This window comes from Carassius carassius, chromosome 49 (assembly GCF_963082965.1).
Source record: "Carassius carassius chromosome 49, fCarCar2.1, whole genome shotgun sequence".
Lineage (NCBI taxonomy): Eukaryota > Metazoa > Chordata > Actinopteri > Cypriniformes > Cyprinidae > Carassius > Carassius carassius.
In genome coordinates, this window is record NC_081803.1 from 22,960,190 (window position 1) to 22,980,646 (window position 20,457).

Sequence of the window (20,457 nt, forward strand, 5' to 3'; positions counted from 1 at the left end):
GCTGGAAAAAGCCGGAGGGGAGGGAGGAAAGAGACGAAAGACAACGAGTGAGAAAAACAGGCCACACTGTAGGGCGTGGAGCACAATAGGGATGAAATATGGTGGCGAGCAGAAAGATGCTGATTAGTGGAAGGCTTCCCGGAAAGATCTACCAACCCGAGAAGCGAACTCCCCCTCGAAAAGATGCTTTCCGTGGCCGCCTGTGGCTTCGAGGGAGATTTTCAGCCCGCGCTCCATCCTTCCATCCTGATCGGCCCTTAATCTGGGTATCGGGAGCCTTCGGGGCCACGGAGGCAGCGATTAACAAAGGCAGAAAGATTGTATGCTCCTAATAGTTACAGCCTCCAAGTGATGTAACGCAATTACAGGAGCTGCAGAAGAACAGCTAATGTGCATGCAACGAGCAGCCTGATATGGATCGGCTATTGAGTTGGCTGTTTTTAATTCACTTTCCAGCACAAAAACCAGGGCATTAGTTAGATTAGATGGGCCTTGGCCGGGAGGGGCGACTGAGGCCCGGTGGAGGGCAAGTGAATTTGTTTAGTGCCGCCTGTCAATTACCATCTGAAACCTTCTGCTGAACGGTTATTTATCTTCAGAGGTGAGTGGAAGGGAAAAAAGACTCGACAGGACAAAACAAGGCCCGAATACAATTAATAAAGAGACTGTCCATTGACAAGGGCAACTCATGACAGTAGGCGAAGCCATTTGGGTTATGACCATCAAAATGATGTATGAGGCCACATCCGAAGCTGCTGCTTTAATGTATTCTGATCAGAGCAGAAAAGTCTGGGCAAGTGCAACCGTCCTCTCTAATGCAAAACAGGACAATAAGCAGACTAAAAGTACTTGAAAGGTAGCAAAAGTCAATTGTGGATAAACACTAGTTCTGCTTACACAGATTGATGGTACTGTGCAGCATAGATAGACGACAGAAAGAAAAAGCCAATCAGTTCCATAAACAAATATAGTATGCAAATGCATACAAGAAAATGGATGCATGATTCGGAGACTAGACTAAAATAAAATAATAATAATAATAATAATAAAATAACAAAATGAAATAATATAAAACAACAAAATACATTTTTGTTAATTAATATATTAAAAATATAAAATATTTAAGTACTTCAGAAAAATAATAGTGTTTAATGCAGTGAAACACTACCACAATCTTTCCATATTTGCTGTGCTAGGTAGCATGGAAGTAATGGCCAAAAATTCTGTGATTATATAGAGATATATATAATCATAAATTATATAATATTTTTTAAGGCAGCAAAACAGTAGGCATAAAATACGGGTAAAATAAAAAACTAGTGGCTATTGAGAATGAAAATACTACACAAAATATATGTGAAAAAAGCCTATCAGTTCGTTAAGCAAATACATGCAAGAAGTCAAATCAATGCCAAAAAAGGTAGTATGAAAATATACTATAAATATATTATATAAATATATTATAATATAGGTAGTATGAAAATATACTATAAATAAACAAAAAAGAAAAAAAAAGCACAAACTCCACGCAACAGCTGTTCGGCTGAAGTAATTGCAAAAACCGAATAAAACTAAGTAAGAGGAATTACAATACAGTGGTCATATGAGAGTCATAATGCAGCAGGAAAAATAAGCGACTGCTGCCCACAGAAATGCACAGATGAGTTTTAGATTCCGAGAGAATGAAAACGAACAAATGATCAAAAAGCGCCGCGGCATACAAAGAAACAATGCTGCTGAAACCGGCCTACATTTCTTTGTTTTGAGCACACTTAAAAAAAGAAAACCTTCATGAATTTGTTCTCTCATAGAAACAATTATTTCATGAGCAAGGAAAACCATTCAGAAGTGTACGGCAAACGGAAACGCTTGAAACGTTCACCTTCTGGGAGGCAGGGAAAGGCCATGCGAGACTCCAGTTAACAAATCATTATCTGCTTCATCTCTTCCATATCTGGTGAGAAACTCGAACCGGCGGTTTTTCCCCTCTCACAAAACGCCTCTCACAGCACATTCAGCTGGTTAAATAGAAAAGAAAATGGGGCTACTGTTTTCACCTAAACCCACACGCACACATAATCGCAACAATATGGGGGAAAAATCCAGGCATGCCAGCTCAATGATATAAAGTTACTGTGGCTGCAGGGAAAATGCTTTTTATCATTTGCAGATTACACAACACAAGGGACTTTTCTGTAACCCTGAGACCACCAGGACGCAGACAATGAGCGACTGTGACTGATCTCACATACACTAATCACAAACTAACCGTCACAGACTCGCAGTACGTCAATGTGCATTTGGCTACTGCTCTTGGGAACCTGAAGAAAGACCAGAGGAAGGTAAAGAGACAGAGATGTGAGGGCAGTCCAGACAGAGCCTCAGGAGCACTTGAGATGAAATGACGGCGCGCCTTCTCTGAGAAAGCCTGGTCTTTTGGCTTTTATACATCAGCAAAGCCTCTGATTTTGGGCTAACGGTGACCCTCTCTGCACTGTCGACTCATTTCAGATAAAAATGGCTCTCAAATGTCACTCGTTTCTATTTTGTTGGCTGTTTGCACTCTTGAGAGTCCGAGTAGAGATTGTAGAAACTCTATCCTGTGTTCTGTCAGGCACGACTGAAAACAAACCAGAGAAAACAAGCTAGAAAGTAAATATTCATGCCCATATTTCACGTGCCTACATCCCTTAAATTCAACCAGTGTGGAAACAACTGCCAGAATGAGAAATCGGCTGAAACCAGACGTGGCCTGTCCCTGCTATTTCTCTCGTTCCTACTAAACACAGCACAAAAGAGATCAGATTTCCACAAAATCATTTGCACATGACAAGGAGGGGATGAGAAAGGAAACGTGTATATGTGCAAGAGGAAAATGCAAGCTATCGAGCTATTGTTTTACACACTTGAGGTTTTGATTTCCACGTACAAATAGCAAGAAAAAGGAATCAGGCTAGAGAAGAGGAGAAGTGCAGAAATTAAATAAAGGGTAAATAAGGCACAGAGATGACTTTATAATGGTACTGACTCAGTGAAAAGCTACTGTATCTTTAAAGGTAAAATTTTTGCACATTTCTTTGAATGCATTATAATAAATATGAAATATAATATAAAATCTATATTAATGCACCAGTTGTGCAGATGCAGATATGAGTCTCTGCTGAATCAGTTACTTTCAAATAGAAAGGAAAGCAGTCAAGAATATCAGCAGTTAATATATCTGAGTTTAAGAAGAGACCAGAGAATCTCCCTCTTCCTCCTAAAATCACTGCTTTTGTTTTTTGCACATTATTTCTGTGAATGCATTACGATAAATATTCAACAAAAATAAGGCAAAACAACTTCACATTCGAAACACTTAAGTGTAAAAAATAACAAAATCTGCAAAACAGTAAAAAAAAAAAAAAAAAAAAAAAATACTATAAAAATTCTAAGTCACATTTAATGGCACAAAACTGTGAATATAAATCTATAATAATGCACCAGTTGTGCAGTTGCAAATAGGAGTCTCTGCTGAATCTCTGTCATACTGTGACATGAGGTTTTCTTTTCCGAATACAAATAGCAAGAAAAGCGGTCAAGAATAGCAGCGGTCAATATATATCGGAGTTTGAGAAGAAACCGGAGAGTTTGCGCTATCCTCCTCTCCCTCTTCCTTCTAATTCCTCCTCTTCCTTTCTGGCCCAAATCACTGCTTTTGTTGGCGCTGAACCTCAGTACCGGAACGCGGCGGTACAATAAAACATTTCCCCCACAACAGCAACAATAAAGCACAAAAATGTTCCAGTAAAGAGCAGAACTTTTTCAGTTTTATTGAAAGAACAACCATGTGGAGATTTACTGGCGTGTTTCCTCACAAACGCGAGAGGTAAAAGTGGGCGGTGGGTGAAATTTATGTGCACAGCTACTGAAAGAAAGCATTCAAGGGGCTGTAAGGCAAATCTGACGATGGCAGCGGCATTCTGCACTTCACACTCATGAATGTGCAAACCGCTGTTCCCTTTAAACAACTCACTGGTCCAGCGCCAGAGAAAAACTGGCAGTGTTGCCCGCCGCCCCTCGGCCAGGAATCAATACATTCCCTGTGTCATGGCTGAATCCCTGCGTTTGCGTTAGAGTGTGTTAGAGAGCAGTTAATGCACAGCAAATCAGCCAGCGCTCATTACAGCACAGAGTTTATGACCCCTGACTGACAGAGAGAAGACACCAACTGCATCCTGCAGACAGACACAGCTAAAAATGTCACAAGTTAATAATAAATGCACAGGCACATACTGTACACATGTGGCGGGACTGAGTCACTAATCATACTATATCAGAATATAACGGTTATTTATAATAAGTTATTTACACTGGAATTTCAATGAAAAAAAATCTTCATGTATTAAATGAAAACTGCATATTTCTACATATTTCCAGTTAATAAATGTTTGAAATATTGATGGTAACAAACCAAAATTATTTCTATAAATAAAATATGGAAATCCAAAAAGTCTTGTCAGAATGTCACAATTTCTTTTTTTTTTTTTACTTTTATAGGTACAGGTTTTGTTTTCTGAGGATGTATTATGTATTATGTATTATATTATATGTGTGTGTGTGTGTGTGTGTGTGTGTGTGTGTGTGTGTGTGTGTGTGTGTGTGTGTGTGTGTGTGTGTGTGTGAGAAAATTCTAAATCACATTTGAGACTATTTTAAGACAGCACAAATCTGACAGCATCTCAATTTGAATCTATATTAATGCAGCAGTTGTGGAGCTGTGTATATGAGTCTCTGTGGAGTCTGAGTCACGCAGTAAACAGTAAACACACCGCCCATCCATAACTAACAGCTTCAGCACTATATCGGAAAGAAGCTTTTGTACAAGAAGTCAGAAATGGCTGCTTTCAGACAGTTTGTTGTCAATAACATGAAGTCACTTTTCTAGTCCCTGTGCAGTCGCTTCCTAATGCTGACTCTCCACTTTATCCACCACTTCCATTACGCTTCCTATCACTTTAGAAGAGGATATATTATTTATCTACTTCCCTGTGTGTGTTCGGAGGGCCTCATTTGGGCCTTAAAACTTGTTGTTGTTGTTGTTTAGGAACTTTCACATTGTACGAAGTGCCCACAGAAGAGGGGATTTCCATTTCGCCCTGATTCCATAGTTTTATTTTAATGGGCTTTTTAAATGCCCAGATTTAATCAGAGGAATCAGAGCTGATGTTTTTCCGCTGCTTTTGCATCCCGGGTATTTTTTATGATGCAGCAGTGAAGGGCACAATTAAATGCAGTTTTGGGGCTTGTCGTTTGGCCCACTCGTTCCTCATCAAGATCCCGGTGATTAACAATGTTTAACGCTCTCAATGGACACCTTGTGCTACACTTCTTGTCTTTGGAACTTCATCTTAATGCCCTCCATTCTTGCACAGTCGTGGTGTTGTTGTGATAAGCTTCTCCCCATGGGTTTGTTAAGGAGACTTACTACTGTACGATTCCTGGCTCCCACAAAATTAGCCCCAGCCTGGAAGGCCCAGTTAAGCACTCGTGGCTCGCGGGACCCTGGGGAAACGGGCCTGGAGATGTGACTGAACATGAAAGTGCTGAGTTTGGCTTTACGGAGTGCAATATCACACACAGATTAACTAATGGTCCGACCACAGAGCAACTGCTTATACATGGAAAACAGAGACAAACACACAGCAAGATTAAGAGGCGGTTTTTGCATTTGAGAAAACAGAACTTGTGAGAACATGAATCAAGGCTAAAAGTAGTGCAACACAGATACACTCCCCATTACTTTGTTCTGGATATTCTAGACACTTCCGAATGGATCACACAATACGTGTTTCTAATTTAGCAGCTCATTTAACCGACTGAAAAAACAACATTAAACATTTTCGTTGTGACACGCACTCACTGAAGCTTTCTCACAATGGCCCACATAGTTTAAAACTCTGCTTGGCAGTTTTGTAGATAACTAAAAAGAAATATGGGAGGAATTATGCAGAAGATTGATTCTGGAGAGATGAATGCTTTCTATTCATGCATCTTTATCTGACAGGGTTTGTGCTCTGTGGGGCCTTGAGTTTAGTTATTCTCTATCAAAACATGTTTGGGCCGGGTTGAGGCTGTGTCAGGAGGCGAGCGCTTCATCACTGGCTGACAGAGAACTGATAGGCTGCGAGGATCAGTCTAAAAGCCCCAAATGGAGAATGATAACCTGCTGAATTCCTCCTGTATGGGGTTCGTCTGACGCCAGGCCCCTCTACTGATTCAAGAACATTTACTTTCTTAACATATGTTCCTATTGTTAATCGAAGTAAAGGTGAAATCAAATAATATAAAAACTAGATGAAAAATAGAAAACTAGAAGTGTTGCCTTGGCAACTGGCTGTAAGAAGTTAGCTGAAGGACTAAAATTGAAATAAAACTGAAATAAAAATAAATTAAACCTAAACAGTAGGCAAATTACTAGTAGTAAAAATTAATTAAAAAAAATTTAAATTAAAAGCAAACTGAAAATATAAAAATAATAGCTATTCCAAGATATTAATAAAAGATATGACATTTAATTAAGTTATGATATTTAATTAAGATAATGAAAATATAAAAATAATAGCTATTCCAAGATATTAATAAAAGATATGATATTTAATTAAGATATGATATTTAATTAAGATAATAATAATAATAAAGTAACACTGGTCTTACTATGCACAATCTGTGTATATTATTCCAAAGAAAAAAGTTAATTTAGTTTGTAACGGATAATATCAAGTCCGTTTTACGTTTCAGAAAGTTCCTCTTAAAATAAAAAAAATAATAATAATAAGTAGCTTGAAAAAAAAATTAATATTTTGTGTGAACTAATAATAATAATAATAATAATAATAATAATACTCTAAACATGTTGCTAACAAACATTTATTAACCTTACTTAGTACTTGTCATTTAACAATGTTTTGCGAGTTGGAAATGTTTTGATATGACTTTTGATTTTTTTTTTAAACAATTCAATTTTATTTACCACTTAAAAAAAAATGTAAGTGTAGTGAGCTTTGAAAATCTAAATCTTAATAAACTGACAATTTTTTTTTTTTTTTTTTTTTTTTTTTTTTTTACAGTGCAGAAATAAACTGGTTTTGAATGAGATTTCATGTTGACTTTAACTAAGAGCTTCTCTACAGCCCACAAAGCACCTGTCCATGATCATAAAAACAACTGTAGGTTTGTTCATTAAACTTCAAGTAACATCAAGCTTAAATGGGAAGCCTGGCCTGAGGCAGCGTTCCTCTAATGACCCATCACAGACCAGACCTTCAGTCCCTTTCTAAGCTCCGACTTTATAGCCAAGTCAACAGTAGGACTTACACTGACCTCTTATCATCTCTCTGGCTGCATGGGGCCTTTAATGGAAAGCAGAATCCAGTGAAAACCTCAAAGTACCAAGTGAATGTATGTTCTTATTTAAGCCCCATAAAAACAAGAAAGCTTAAACGTTTATCTATGCTATGCTTTCATCTGCTGTCTGCCGAGCTAAAGAATAACAGAGCCAGGAGGCTGATAAAGTGAAGATAGGAAATGGAAACGCGTGGGTCTCATGTTCCTATGATTCCAGCAGGGCGGTGATTGCTTGTCCTGGCCTCCCTCTACGGTGAAGTGCGGTGAACAACCCTTTCATTACACCAGGCGCATACATCAGTATGCACAACAAAAACCCATACCGTGATGCTCAATTTGGCCGGCGGTCAAGCGTTATGCATTAACTAAGAATACTAATAATTTGGCAAATGTGGTTTTAGTGGCTACGTGGCTATTTGCAGAACTTGGATTGCATGCTTTTTCCAATCTTTGACTGACGTGCAGATTCACACAGTACAACACGTTGTCGACTCTATAGTCGGGAAGCATATGGCTGAGCCTTTAAGGGTTAGTAATATGATCTTTCTGCTGTACTAAGTGACGTTCGCTCGTGCACGCTCTGACCGTATCCCAGCAGGCTTCCTGTTCGATTGGACACCACTTTGTGTCTACAAGGAGAGCCATCACACGACAGCAGAGCTAAAAGCAAAGCTACTGACGGTGTTTCTGGTGGGACTGTGTGCTTTTTATAGCCATGTATGCAATAAGCGAAAAACTGTGTTCTGTTATTATCCCACAATGACAAGAAAAACATGCAAGAACAACCGTCCAAGATGAAATGCTTTTACTGCAGGACTGTTGCTCTGTTGTTACAAGACAAACGATGTGAGTGCTTCATTTAAGAAGGTCAGAGGTGAAGAGAGCATTTTCTACACCACTAGATGCAGTAAAACAAAATAATAACTTTTCAGACATACTGAAGTTCATAAAGAAACAAAAAAAACAGCCTAGCTTTCTATTTTTTCTATTCTATCTATTTGTTCTGCTTGTGTGTGTGTGTGTGTGTGTGTGTGTGTGTGTGTGTGTGTGTGTGTGTGTGTGTGTTACGTGTACTGCGTTAGTTTTGATTTCTTCTATTGTCCTCATTTGTAAGTCCCTTTGGATAAAAGTGTCTTCTAAAAAACTAAAGGTAAATGTAAATGCATTCAAATGAGTTCATACCTGGCGTACAATCAGAATTCCAAGAAAAAAAGAATTGTGGGAAAAATCAAACTGTGAGACAAAAAGTAGCAATTGCCTTTTTAATTCTTTTATTCTGTAATCAACAAGCTTCCATAAACTTCAGTGTGAAACTAAACTAATACTTTATTTATTTATATGCTCTATTTCAGTTTTCAGATTAAATTTTACTAGCAATTTTACTAGGTTTTTTTTTCACTGAAGTGTACAGTTCAGTTTGGTGCTTCAGAAAAATTTTAACTCTTCACCTCTGACCTTCTTAAATGAACCAAAATGTTAGATCTGAGTGTTTTACATTGCGGTCGACTGGCGCCGTTCACCAGCAGGGCCAGTATGTGGTCATGTACATTTACGGCCGGGCGTCGTCCGCTCCCAAAAAACGAAATCTATCCTTTAAACTGTAAAAACGGGCATCACTCTCCTCTCCATAACTGCCCAGAGTGAAAGCCCCTTGACTGGTAATAACTCTCATCTCTCTCTCCATTTCCTGATCACAATTACCCTCTCCATGAGGAGCAGGGGCTGTAAATTACATTTCTCTGATCCTTAGCTACAATTGGACACTGAGGATTCTCCGAGCAGCAGCCTTTCTGTAAGTGGAAACAAAGAGCCTTTGAGCGTTTGGGTTTGGATTTCACAATGCAACGCATTACATTAAAGGAGAAGCATAACATCACTCCATACTCAACAGCACACATGACCACGTCAAACGAGTGCACTGTATGCTGTTGATGCTGCAAAGTTGATCAATTATGACATGAATTTGATTCTGCTTAAAGCACCTCTATATAAGTAGTGTTAATTATTTAGCTCAATTCAGTTTTGTTCTCATCAGTGCAGTCAAATTGATAATTTTGCTCAATATTAAGTGTCTACAACCAAACAAGCCAAAGGCGACAGCAGCAAAGAACCTAAAATCCATCAGGTGAAAAAACTGGCCTAAATGAACAAAAAACACTTCAGGCTGCACAGTTAAAATTTTGCTTCCAGCTTCTTCTGCATGAAGTGTTTGTGTCACGATGGAAGAGGAGATCTGCTGACAGACAGGTCGGTCACTTCAGCGGCGGTATGCTTGTGAAGTAGCCACGCTTGTGCCAGGCTCCACCAATGGACTGCTAATAGAACCCAAAGCTGCACTTTGATGCTTCCCCTGTAGTTTAAAGGGTGACAGTGTGTGATTAATTGCACTCACTCTACTTCCCGTCCGTTTTTTGTTTTTGTTTTTTTGCAACGAATAGAGGCTGTCATTGCCATGACTTTGCTCACTCACCAACCTGCGCAGCTGGATATGGCACGATTCACCGTAGACAATGGCGCACGCATACGGTAATACATCTTTTCCACAGCTGGCACGCTACGTGACGTCAGGAGAGGAGAGCTGCAACCTCAGCACGCCTTTCACAGCAATTATCACGAAAAATATCCTCTGCATGGGGGAAGGCCAACAAACAGTGTGTAGTGCTGATGCTCACAAGGCGACCAAGAAGGAGTTTCTGATGACACACCGTTTGCTCGACCTTTACCTTCACCAGCGCATGACTGCATTAAGTCTCATTTTCTCTTTCTAACTTAAAAAACGGCCTAGAACATGAGGGAATTATGATACACGGTGGCACGAAGTCATAGTACAGTAGCCGTTCGGTGCACAAGGAAGCGTTTGTGTTTCTAAACATACTTGGAGAACGACCACGATGGCTGTAACCTTGAGGGGAACGGTTAGAGTAATGATGATCTCAATAACATTCTCATTTTTACACCTACCAGTGTGCACGTGTCTCTTTCTGAGTGTGCAAAATATTTTCTTAAAATAAAAGCCCCCCCCCCCATCCATAAGCTCAGTGGACGCATAACATGCAGAGCGAGTGGACAGATGTGGAAAAAGTGAACTCATGATTTGACGCACTCAGCAGGCAGTGGATTAGCTTGATTTTTTAAATAGTAATTACAAACAAGGCGCCTTTGTTTAAAAAAAAAAAAAAGAGAGCGCACTGCATATAGAACCGATGGCATACAGAAAGCAGAATAAGCATGCAGCCTACATGAAAACAAAAATGTACAAGAATGGATTATGCAGATTTGTGATCTTCATCTTTCATCAGCCAAGGATCTGCATATTCAAACAGACAGCCGGTCTACTTCAGCCCTCAAATCCACACGGCCTTCTGCCGTTAAAGCAGATGACAAGATCGTCTCCTGTCTAAGTATTGTCAAGGGTCGCACAGTGCTGTTTTTTATCCCCCTCACTCCCTCTTGACTTTCCCGGTCCACTCTTATTCATATTCAGGCAACGGAAGACACTTGTGGTGGAGATGTCAGTGATTTTACTGTACTTCATAAAGGCACTCCTTTCCTCTCTAATGCTCTCACCTCTGTTTCCAGGGCCAAGAGAACACTGGGACGAGTGGGAATTCACACACTTAATTAACACAAGTGTATCGACAGTGAAAAATAGAGGGATCAGGAGAAGAAAGGAGTGTGTGAGGGAATTTTTTCCATGCAGAGTAGCCGTAACTGCTTAAATAACCAGGCAGTTCTTCAAGCACAAAAAGATCCCCATGTGAACGGGAAACATGTAGCTCATTAGTATCCAAAAACCTAAGGGCCATTAATTAGTCGCAAACAATGTTCTCCCTAAATATTGATTTCTTAATGGACACGAAGAGACTTGGTTCATGTTCACATTACAGTCAATGGCATTGGCCTCTGAGGGAATCTGCCTTATGTCATCCAGCAATGCCCTTCAGACACTGGAGCAGGATAGTTTTTCCTCAACCTTTCCTTGTTTCTCATTAACTATGCACAATTGTCCAGGGAGGTTTTGCTAGACTGGATTGGGTTTCTAACCATCCGATTCCTGGCAATTTTGGAGCCTGAAGCATGCAACACCTTCAAACATCACTTAAAAGTATCTTTTAAATAAAGTAACATATCATTTAGATTAGTGCAAACGTCACTTTATATTTAACTTTTGGCAAAAGCAACTCATATTGCATCAAGGTTTTTTTTTTAGTGCATGTAGTGCACTGTGCAGTTCCTGTAGCTCAGTGGTATAGTATTCTGTTAGCAGTGCAAAAAGTTATGGATTCAATTCCCAGGGAACACACATACTGGTAAAAAAAAAAAAAAAATGTATAGCCTGAATTCACTGTTAGTCACTTTGGATAAAAGCATCTGCTAAATGCATAAATGTAAATACATGCATTCCCTGGGAATATGAACCTATGACCTCATCATTGCTCTTCTGTTTGAGCTACATGAATCACTTACATAATATATATTTTTAAATAAAGTAATATAGTATGTAATCTAGAATAGCACAAACATCACTTGGCAGATGTTTTTATCCATGCATCTTATACATTGCATTCAAGCTTAGCTTTTTCTTCAGTGCATGCATTTAAGAGAATCGAACCCATGACCTTGCCATTGCTCTACTGTTTAAGCTGCAAGAATCTTATTTTTAAAGTAGCTTTTAAATAATACAGTAATATAGTACTTAATCTAGAATACTATTGTAACAAGTTCCACACCTTTTGATCATATTCTCCCAAAAAAATATGAGATCAGCAGAATCCAGTACAGTACAACTGCATGCAAACCACTGAGGGAGGGTTGAAGTCAATGTCAAACGCAGCTCGGAGGAGCTTCACAAACCTGCCTTGTGATAGGGAGGTCTTTGTGTCATCCATCTGTGTCAAGAACATGGCTGCCTGTCTACTTACAGAACAATTATTCAGCGAAATCCTTTTAATGGAGTCCCACACTCACTTCAGTGAAAGGACACATTCAAGAAAGCAAACGGCATCAGCTCTGAGATACGCCACAAACACAAACTTGAAAGCATCTTCACCACAGAGAAAACAACTCACAATGTTGTGCCCAGAGGAAAATTCATTTAATTAGCTCATTATAACGCAATCAAAGCACGCAGCAGAAGTACTCAATAACAAAATAATCAAAATATTTACTTTACTCCTAATAGACACAGGGAATTTGGGTAAGTTATCAGTTCAGACTTTTAATAAATATAAAATGCCAGTAGCACATCCACTTTTCACAAAATGAGGCCATGAGTGATATTTTATGGTTTCAAGAAATGCATTTTTCCTGTTTCTCAAAATATCCCCAAAGGAATTTATTCAAAGGTATAAAATTATCTATATTTTAAGATGATGGTTTAATAATGCATTATTTTCTGTATGTATATATATATAATAAAAAATAATAAAAAGCTAAGATAATAAATTTTATTAAATACTAATAATAAAATAAAAAGCTACTAATAAAACGCATTTTAACATGACATTATAAATAATAAAAATCTAAAAGGTTCAGATTTACAGCAAAAGAGAAGGGTTTGGAAAAACAACTCTGATCAAATACTCTTATCCTTTAAAGACAGAAAACTGTCATGTAACAAGATTTCGGCATTCATAACAAGCCTGAAGATATTAAAAAGCGAGTTGAGACTTCAGGAAGGTAAACAAATACATTTCTACATCAGCACAAGACAAAGTTTCTCAAGAAATGACCTCACTATGAGCTCATGCCTAAAATTAAGGCAATAATACACATATTCCAGTCAATACAAAGAGATTTAATCAGGTCTGTTGTAGTCTACAACAATCCTGCCTCAAATTTTAACCAACATGCGCTCATTCTCAACCATAAACAAACCTACCGCAACAACAAAAATAATAATAGTAATAGTAAATGCCATTGTTAAGATAGTTAAATATAAATCCGATCCGAATTAACATGTTCGACCACACACACACACACACACAAAACAGTTTAGAAACAAAAAACACACATCTAAAAATCTGCCAAATAGCCAATCAAACTTGACTAGTAAGCAACTGAAGGGTGGTTTAATTAATTCCCATTTAGACATATTAACAATATTAACTGAAATGTTTCCGTATGAATAGACTATCTGAAGATAAGATGGATCGGTTTGACAACTTTTCATAATTTAACTGAACTTCGGCAAACTTCAGTCAGTGATACCGATCGATCTTCACCTGTCGTACGGTAATATAAAAAGGTTTTCTTACCTTGAGCCGCTCCGGTGCTGACGAGCGATGAAAGAGTAAAAACGAACACCGTGATCATCTGCGGTAAGAATCCCGATCCGCCTCGGTCTCCTCTCGCAGTCTTTTGACTTCTTCCCATCATACAAACAGTCGAAACCAGGCAGAAATCCGCCAATCAGGTGAAATAACAATCAGAGGAACCTCTGGAGATGTTGATTATAATGAACCCCGCGGAGTCGAAGCCCGTGGCGGCGGAATGAAATCCGTTGGTTTTTACGTTACCTCAGCGCGCTCTTCTGACTGACAGCGCGCGTCAAGCACAAATGTTTAGGATTAAATATCCTCTTCAGAGAGGTTTTTCTCTCAAGGGTTCGCGAAACGCCGTGGCTGAGGTGTAAGCAGATAAATCAGCGCTCCTGAGGTAAGTTCATGTTCAAGGAAGGCCGTCTGTCAGTGAAGTTCCTCCCGCGCGCGCTCCCCGCCTTCTGAAGGACAGTTGGAGAGGCGCGCGAACCCCGCGCGAGCCGCCGGAGCTCCAGCCAATCCGAGTGCGCTCCGACTTCAGTGACGAAAACCAGGTACGGGGACGCGGAGCGGATGAGTTGTGTTATCAGACGAGCTTTAATGGGTCTTTTCCTGTTTTTAAACAGTCAATGTTCTTTCATGTGCTGTTACTCTCTTTCTTTTATAATCCTTTCCCGCCCATTATCTCAGCACATTTTGAGACACTTTAAACTGGGAAGGACTAAGAGGCTATATCGATGGATTTTTTTATTTATTTTGCAAATATGGCGAAAGCAATTTCCCATTGTATGAATTAATTTCATTATTCTGTTTATTTAAGGATCATCTGATCATAATTCAACACTAGTTTCAACACATACACTCTAAAAAAAATGCTGGGTTGTTTCAAACCAACTTTGGGTCAAGAATGGACTAACCCAGCTTTAAATTTAAAGTTTGCTTTAAACAACCCAGCTTTTTAGAATGTACCGAAATTCTCCTAATTAAATAATTTAGAATGAGAAAAAAAAGGAGAGGAAAATAATAATAATAATTTGTTATATAAAACTATATATAACTTATTTATTCATTATGTTTGTAAAAAAAGGAAAAAAAACATTTTGACTTTATTTTCTGACTTCCTACATGCCATTGTGATATTTTGCTATTCTGTTTTTCCTATTCCTTTTAATGAAACCCTTAAAGACTATTTTCATACTTTCATATAATTAACTGTTTCTTTTAGGATAATTTTCTGCTCAAAATTCAACCATAATCTCAGCACATACAGAGACAAAACAAAAACGATATTGTATGACTGTTTTCTGACTTTAAATGTATAAAATTCACAATGCGAGGTCTAAAAAAAGACTTTATTGTAGTTAATATTTCACTCTCGGTTCTGATCCATGACACTGAATAAACAAGAGGAAAACAAACCTCTCTAGAATCTAATCAACAAGATTCTCCCGTTATTCATTTAGCCCTGCTAATTGCCCAAAACATGCTTCTTTTGTCAAAAGGCATGATCAATAATTATGACAGGAACAAAACCACAAACCATGATGACTGAAGTGAGCTTGTAAATTCTGCTGCGGCGCGCCGGGCCTGTCGTCATGATAAGAGGAGACTGTATCTGTGATTCCGGCTCATCAATCTTCTCTATCTGCAGGTGTTTTGTGTTTGCATTTATGATGTCATGGCTTAATGGTTAAGAAACCGGGCTGCTGGCTTCAGTATTGCTGGTTCAAGCCCAGGTGGACTGACCTAGAAACTGGCAAGCTGCCGAAATTCCAGTCCCACTCCATCACCATAATGCCCCGGAGCGAGACACTTAACCTTGGGTTTCTTCAAGGAGGCAGTTCAGTCGTTTCGGATGAAGCGTCTGCTAAATGGCCAGTAAAATAAACTGTTTGCTCTACTTAAAAAAAAATTCCAAAACAAGTTCTCTTCAACAATGGTTACTAATTGTACAATTTGAACTTGTTTATTCACTAAATGCAAAACTCCTCATTCAGCCAATAAATTCATCAAGACAAGCTCATCAACGCAATAAATGATTATGTTGTTTCAATAGTTGTCTTATAGCACACTCAGTATGTTAAGTTACTGCTATATTTATTCTTGGAAAGGAACTATCATGGTCCTACAAAGCAAAGACATCCAGGATATAGTTTTAAACGGTTGAACACACTGACACACAAACCTCAAGAACAATGACAATCAACAAATGTAAAAAGAGGAGCTCTTACATCACAACACAACAAATAACTAAAATTGTATTTCACACAAAAATTCTAAATGTTCCAAACCTGAATGAGTTTCATTCTTCTGGACACAACAGAAGATATTCTGAAGAATGTTGGCAACCAAACAATTGTATTTTTTCCCCTATAGGAAGTCAATTGCTACCAGCAACTGACCTAAACATCTTATTTTATGTTCCACACAAGAAAGACATTTGGGTGAATTCTGTTTAGTCTGATGTGGGTTTTATGTAGTTTCAAGAGAACTGTATTAGTATTTGAGACTCAAAGGGTTTTGTAAACAGTGTAGCGATTGCATTGACTCTATATAGAATGCACTAGATAAACCGACAACACATTGTCACCAAAGACACGAGACTGTCATGCTTTTCCATTTGATTTAAGCATCTTCACATTTTCCATGTAAATTCTTGAGCAGCCTCTGTAAATATTATGTAATGTTTACCAAGCGGTAAGATCATAGCGCCTTTAATCTTGTGGAGTGACAGCTTAGAAAACCCATTTACTGGGCTAGTGGTTAACATCATGGGTGGCCTGTCTGTGTAATCTCAGACATGGAATTCCAAGTAACAACGTCTTCGAAGGCTTTACCATGGTTTTCCATGAGCACAAACCCTATGGTCAACTCTGTATCCCTTTGTTGCGAACAAGCTTTTGTTTGACCACATTGAAACAGACTGTAAAAAAAAAAACTAGATATTTTAGAGTTTACTTAGACTTTAGAGTCTCAAATACTAATGCAGTTTTCTTGAAACTACATAAAAAACACCAGATGTTGTCCCAGCTAGTCTGACTCTGAGCAAAGAAAATTTGGTATTGTTGAAATGTTAAGGATTTGTGTGTTCCCAGCATGCAATGCATCATTAATACATTTTGCAGTTACTGTGATAGGATTATTGTTTTGTAGTTTTCTGATTAATTTTTTGTTGTTGTTTTGCCATTACTGTTAGTTATTTGTTGAGTTGTGATGTAAATATGTTGATTGTCACCTATACTTGATGTTTGTGTGTCGAGGCCTACAGATTTAAAACTAGATTTTTGCTTTATAGGACAGTTGCTACTTTAAACATGATTTTCTTACTTAGTATTTTTGTCTTTCATTATTGAATCCATTGATTATTGAACACCATTTTGGGAACCTGAAAAAGCAAGCTATTGAAAATAAGATACAAAGAGCTCCATTTGAAGACTCATCAAGTTGGCAATTTTTCCGTTTATTTTTACAGTGCGGCAGGACAAACACTGCATCCCGAGCAAGCATGTGCTATTAAATTGTGCCTCATGTTGTTCATCTCTTCAAAAGCAACATAGATCTTTTATAACTTGGATATTTTCGAAGCTTTACAACTTTGAAATGATACAGCGCTCCAAAACAATATCAAAATGTCAGAGGTCTCAGTCAGCAACACAACAATAGACATAATTCCCTCTCACCCTAAGGTTCAGCTCTGAAATATCTCTCTCTTTTTGGCATTGCAGCCATTTTTATGAACCCGCTTTGATGACCTATTCCCATCCCGGCCCCAGAAAAAAAACAGCCCCCAAAAGTGCCGGGAAAGAACATGTACACAGTCTCCAAGACTAATGTCACCCAGCGCTCTCATTCTACACCAGAGGTGACACGCCGTGACATCATTTCCTCTTCCCAGTGAGGAGCCGCAGCATCCCGTTATTCTTCCACTTTCAGAGTAATTTGGACTGTAATCCTTCATAACTGCTTGTTAAATCAAGCGTAATATAGTCTGAATTGGTTAGCTTTAAAGCTGGACTTTCTGTGACATGTTTAAAGGACCTTTTTCTGGACATATCATACAGTAAACAATATATAAACCACAAACAATGCACAATTGCATTTTATTTGTGTGTGTGTTTATCCTTTACTTTGTATACCCTTATAAGCAATTTCCAATCAATCAAACTGAGAATACGAGGATGTGAGAAACTAAATCGGGTGCTCGAAATTAACTGGGATTTGAGAAAGCATGACTTATGCATTGACTCATCTTGTTTTGTGCGGCTCGAACAATGATGTCGGTGAGAATCTGACAACTTACTGGCATTTCACTTTGAATTACCAGCGGGAGGGAAATTGCTTTTATGCTGTGTTTCTGATGGGCCTGAGAGAACATTATCTAATGCTCAGGCAAACTTGACCAAATACTGAGAATTGTGATTATGGTCTTGCCCTGTATTATTATTATTATGCAAATTCACAATGTTTAGTAAATGCATTTATGTATGTGAAAATACTGATTTGTTTACTTGCGTCACAAACTGACTCCTGAAACAGTAACAAAATTAATATTAGGAAAGTAAATCTGGACTGGTAGAATTATTTGTACTAAACATATTTAATAAAGCAACTTAATTAACCATAAAATAATCATGTGGTGTCCCATATGGAAATGTAAAATATGACATATATTGCTCTGTATCAAGAGATATTGCCATATGTGTTACAGATCACTCGGGAGGCTGAGGAGTAACAGACAGAAGGGTTTATTAATAGACACAAGCAGAGGAGCAGGTAGTGTTGGGTAGAGTGATGAATGGATCCGTGAGAGCTGGGTGAAGACGTTAGAGGAGACGAGAGGGTTTCATTGACCTCCGGGTGACCAGTGCCAAGAGATGTGTGAGTGGAGTGAATGAGTGGAGTGCGCCGTGTCCTGGGAATATACTGATGTCCCGGTGGGCCACCCGGCGGGGTGTTTGTAGTAGGATCGGTAGGAGGAAGGGTCTCAGTGGACCAGGTAATAGGAGAGATGATGACCTTTTCTGGAAGAATGGTTTCTGGTTCTTCGAGATTCTCTTCGGGGGCGTGACACCAGGACAGGGCATCAGCCTTTACGTTTTTCACCCCTGGGCGATATGAGATGGTAAAGTGGAAGCGGGTGAAGAATAACGCCCAGCGGGCTTGTCTTGGATTTAATCTTTTTGCCACTCGAAGATACTCCAGGTTTTTATGATCTGTGACGAACAGAAAGGGGTGTTTGGCTCCCTCCAAACAATGCCTCCATTCTTCTAAGGCCAACTTGATGGCCAACAACTCCCGGTTGCCGATATCATAGTTGACCTCCGCCGGGTTGAGTTTCCGGGAGAAGAAGGCGCATGGGTGGAGGCGACTGGGATTCCCCTGCTGCTGAGAAAGGACCGCTCCCACTCCGGTGGTTGAGGCGTCGACTTCCACGACGAAGGGTCCGTCGGGGTCAGGATGAACCAGGAGTGGGGCAGTCGTAAAGGCCTCTTTGAGGGTGTGGAAGGCCTCTGTGGCGGCAGGAGTCCAGGGGAGAGATTTGGGTTTTGTTACGGAGGAGACTGGTGAGAGGGCTGGTAATGTTACTGAAGTTTTAGATAAACCGTTTATAGAAGTTGGCAAAGCCAAGGAACCGTTGTAACTCTTTGATGGTGGTAGGAGTGGGCCAATCTCTGACGGCATTTACCTTCCCCTCGTCCATCCGGATGCCACTGCTGCTGATGTTGTATCCAAGGAACTGCACTGAGGGCTGATGGAAAGAGCACTTTTCGGCCTTGAGATAGAGTTGAAAGGCCCTCAGGCGTTGCAGGACTTCCGCAATGTGGCGTTGATGTTCTGCCAGGCTCCGGGAGTATATGAGGATATCATCTATGTAGACGAGGACAAACTTGTGGAGGAACTCCCGGAGCACCTCATTGATGAAGTCCTGGAAGACGGAGGGGACGTTAACAAGTCCATACGGCATCACGCATATTCATAGTGGCCAGTAGGGGTTATGAAGGCTGTTTTCCACTCGTCCCCTTCTCGTATCCGGATGAGGTTATAGGCGCTGCGGAGGTCCAACTTGGTGAAAACAGTGGCACCACGGAGATTTTCCAAGGCAGCTGGGATGAGGGGAAGTGGGTACCTGAACTTGACAGTGATATTATTGAGAGCCCGATAATCAATGCATGGTCTTAAACCTCCGTCCTTTTTCTCCACAAAGAAGATACTCAAAGCAGCAGGGGAGGTAGACGGACAAATATAACCCAGGGCCAGCACCTCCTTGATGTATTTCTCCATGGCCTTCTCCTCCGGAATGGATAGGGGGTATATCCTTCCTTAAGGCACTGTTTCACCCAGCAGCAGATCGATGGCACAGTCCCATGGCCGGTGTGGAGGCAGCTTGGAAGCCCGTTTGGGGCAGAAGACGTCACTGAAGGGGGCGTAGCAGGTAGGGATGGTGATGGATTGGTTTTCCACTGGGCTCTCTATTAAAGTGGAACAAACTGGAAGAGGTTCAGGGGAAGATGTGGCCGGAAGTGGACAACCTGAGATGCAGCGCTTGAAACAGGCATCGCCCCACTTCAGGACTTCGCCCATCTTCCAGGAGATTACGGGATTGTGTTGCTCTAACCACGGGCACCCTAGAATCACGTCAGCGGTGGATTCCTCCAGAACCAGCAGATGGATTTCCTCATGATGAAGTAGTCCGGTTTGGAGGGATATGGGACCCACACTATGACGCACGCATCTTCTACTTTACGGTTTGCCGGTGATAGTGTGGACTTGGTAGGCTGACGGCGTTGCCATGGTAGTGAGGTGAACCACA

The 20,457-nt window shown here is 39.8% G+C and overlaps 1 protein-coding gene across 1 annotated transcript in view; it reads right to left on the reverse strand.

Annotated features, from left to right (window-relative positions):
• LOC132132835 (netrin receptor UNC5C-like) overlaps positions 1–14,159 on the reverse strand; it is a 168,644-nt gene extending 154,485 nt beyond the window's left edge. Inside the window, exon 1 of the mRNA XM_059545364.1 lies at positions 13,644–14,159. Coding sequence (XP_059401347.1) covers positions 13,644–13,764 — 121 coding nt within the window. The 5' untranslated portion in view covers positions 13,765–14,159. The remainder of the gene's footprint in view (positions 1–13,643) is intronic.
• Between the last annotated feature and the right edge of the window lie 6,298 nt (positions 14,160–20,457).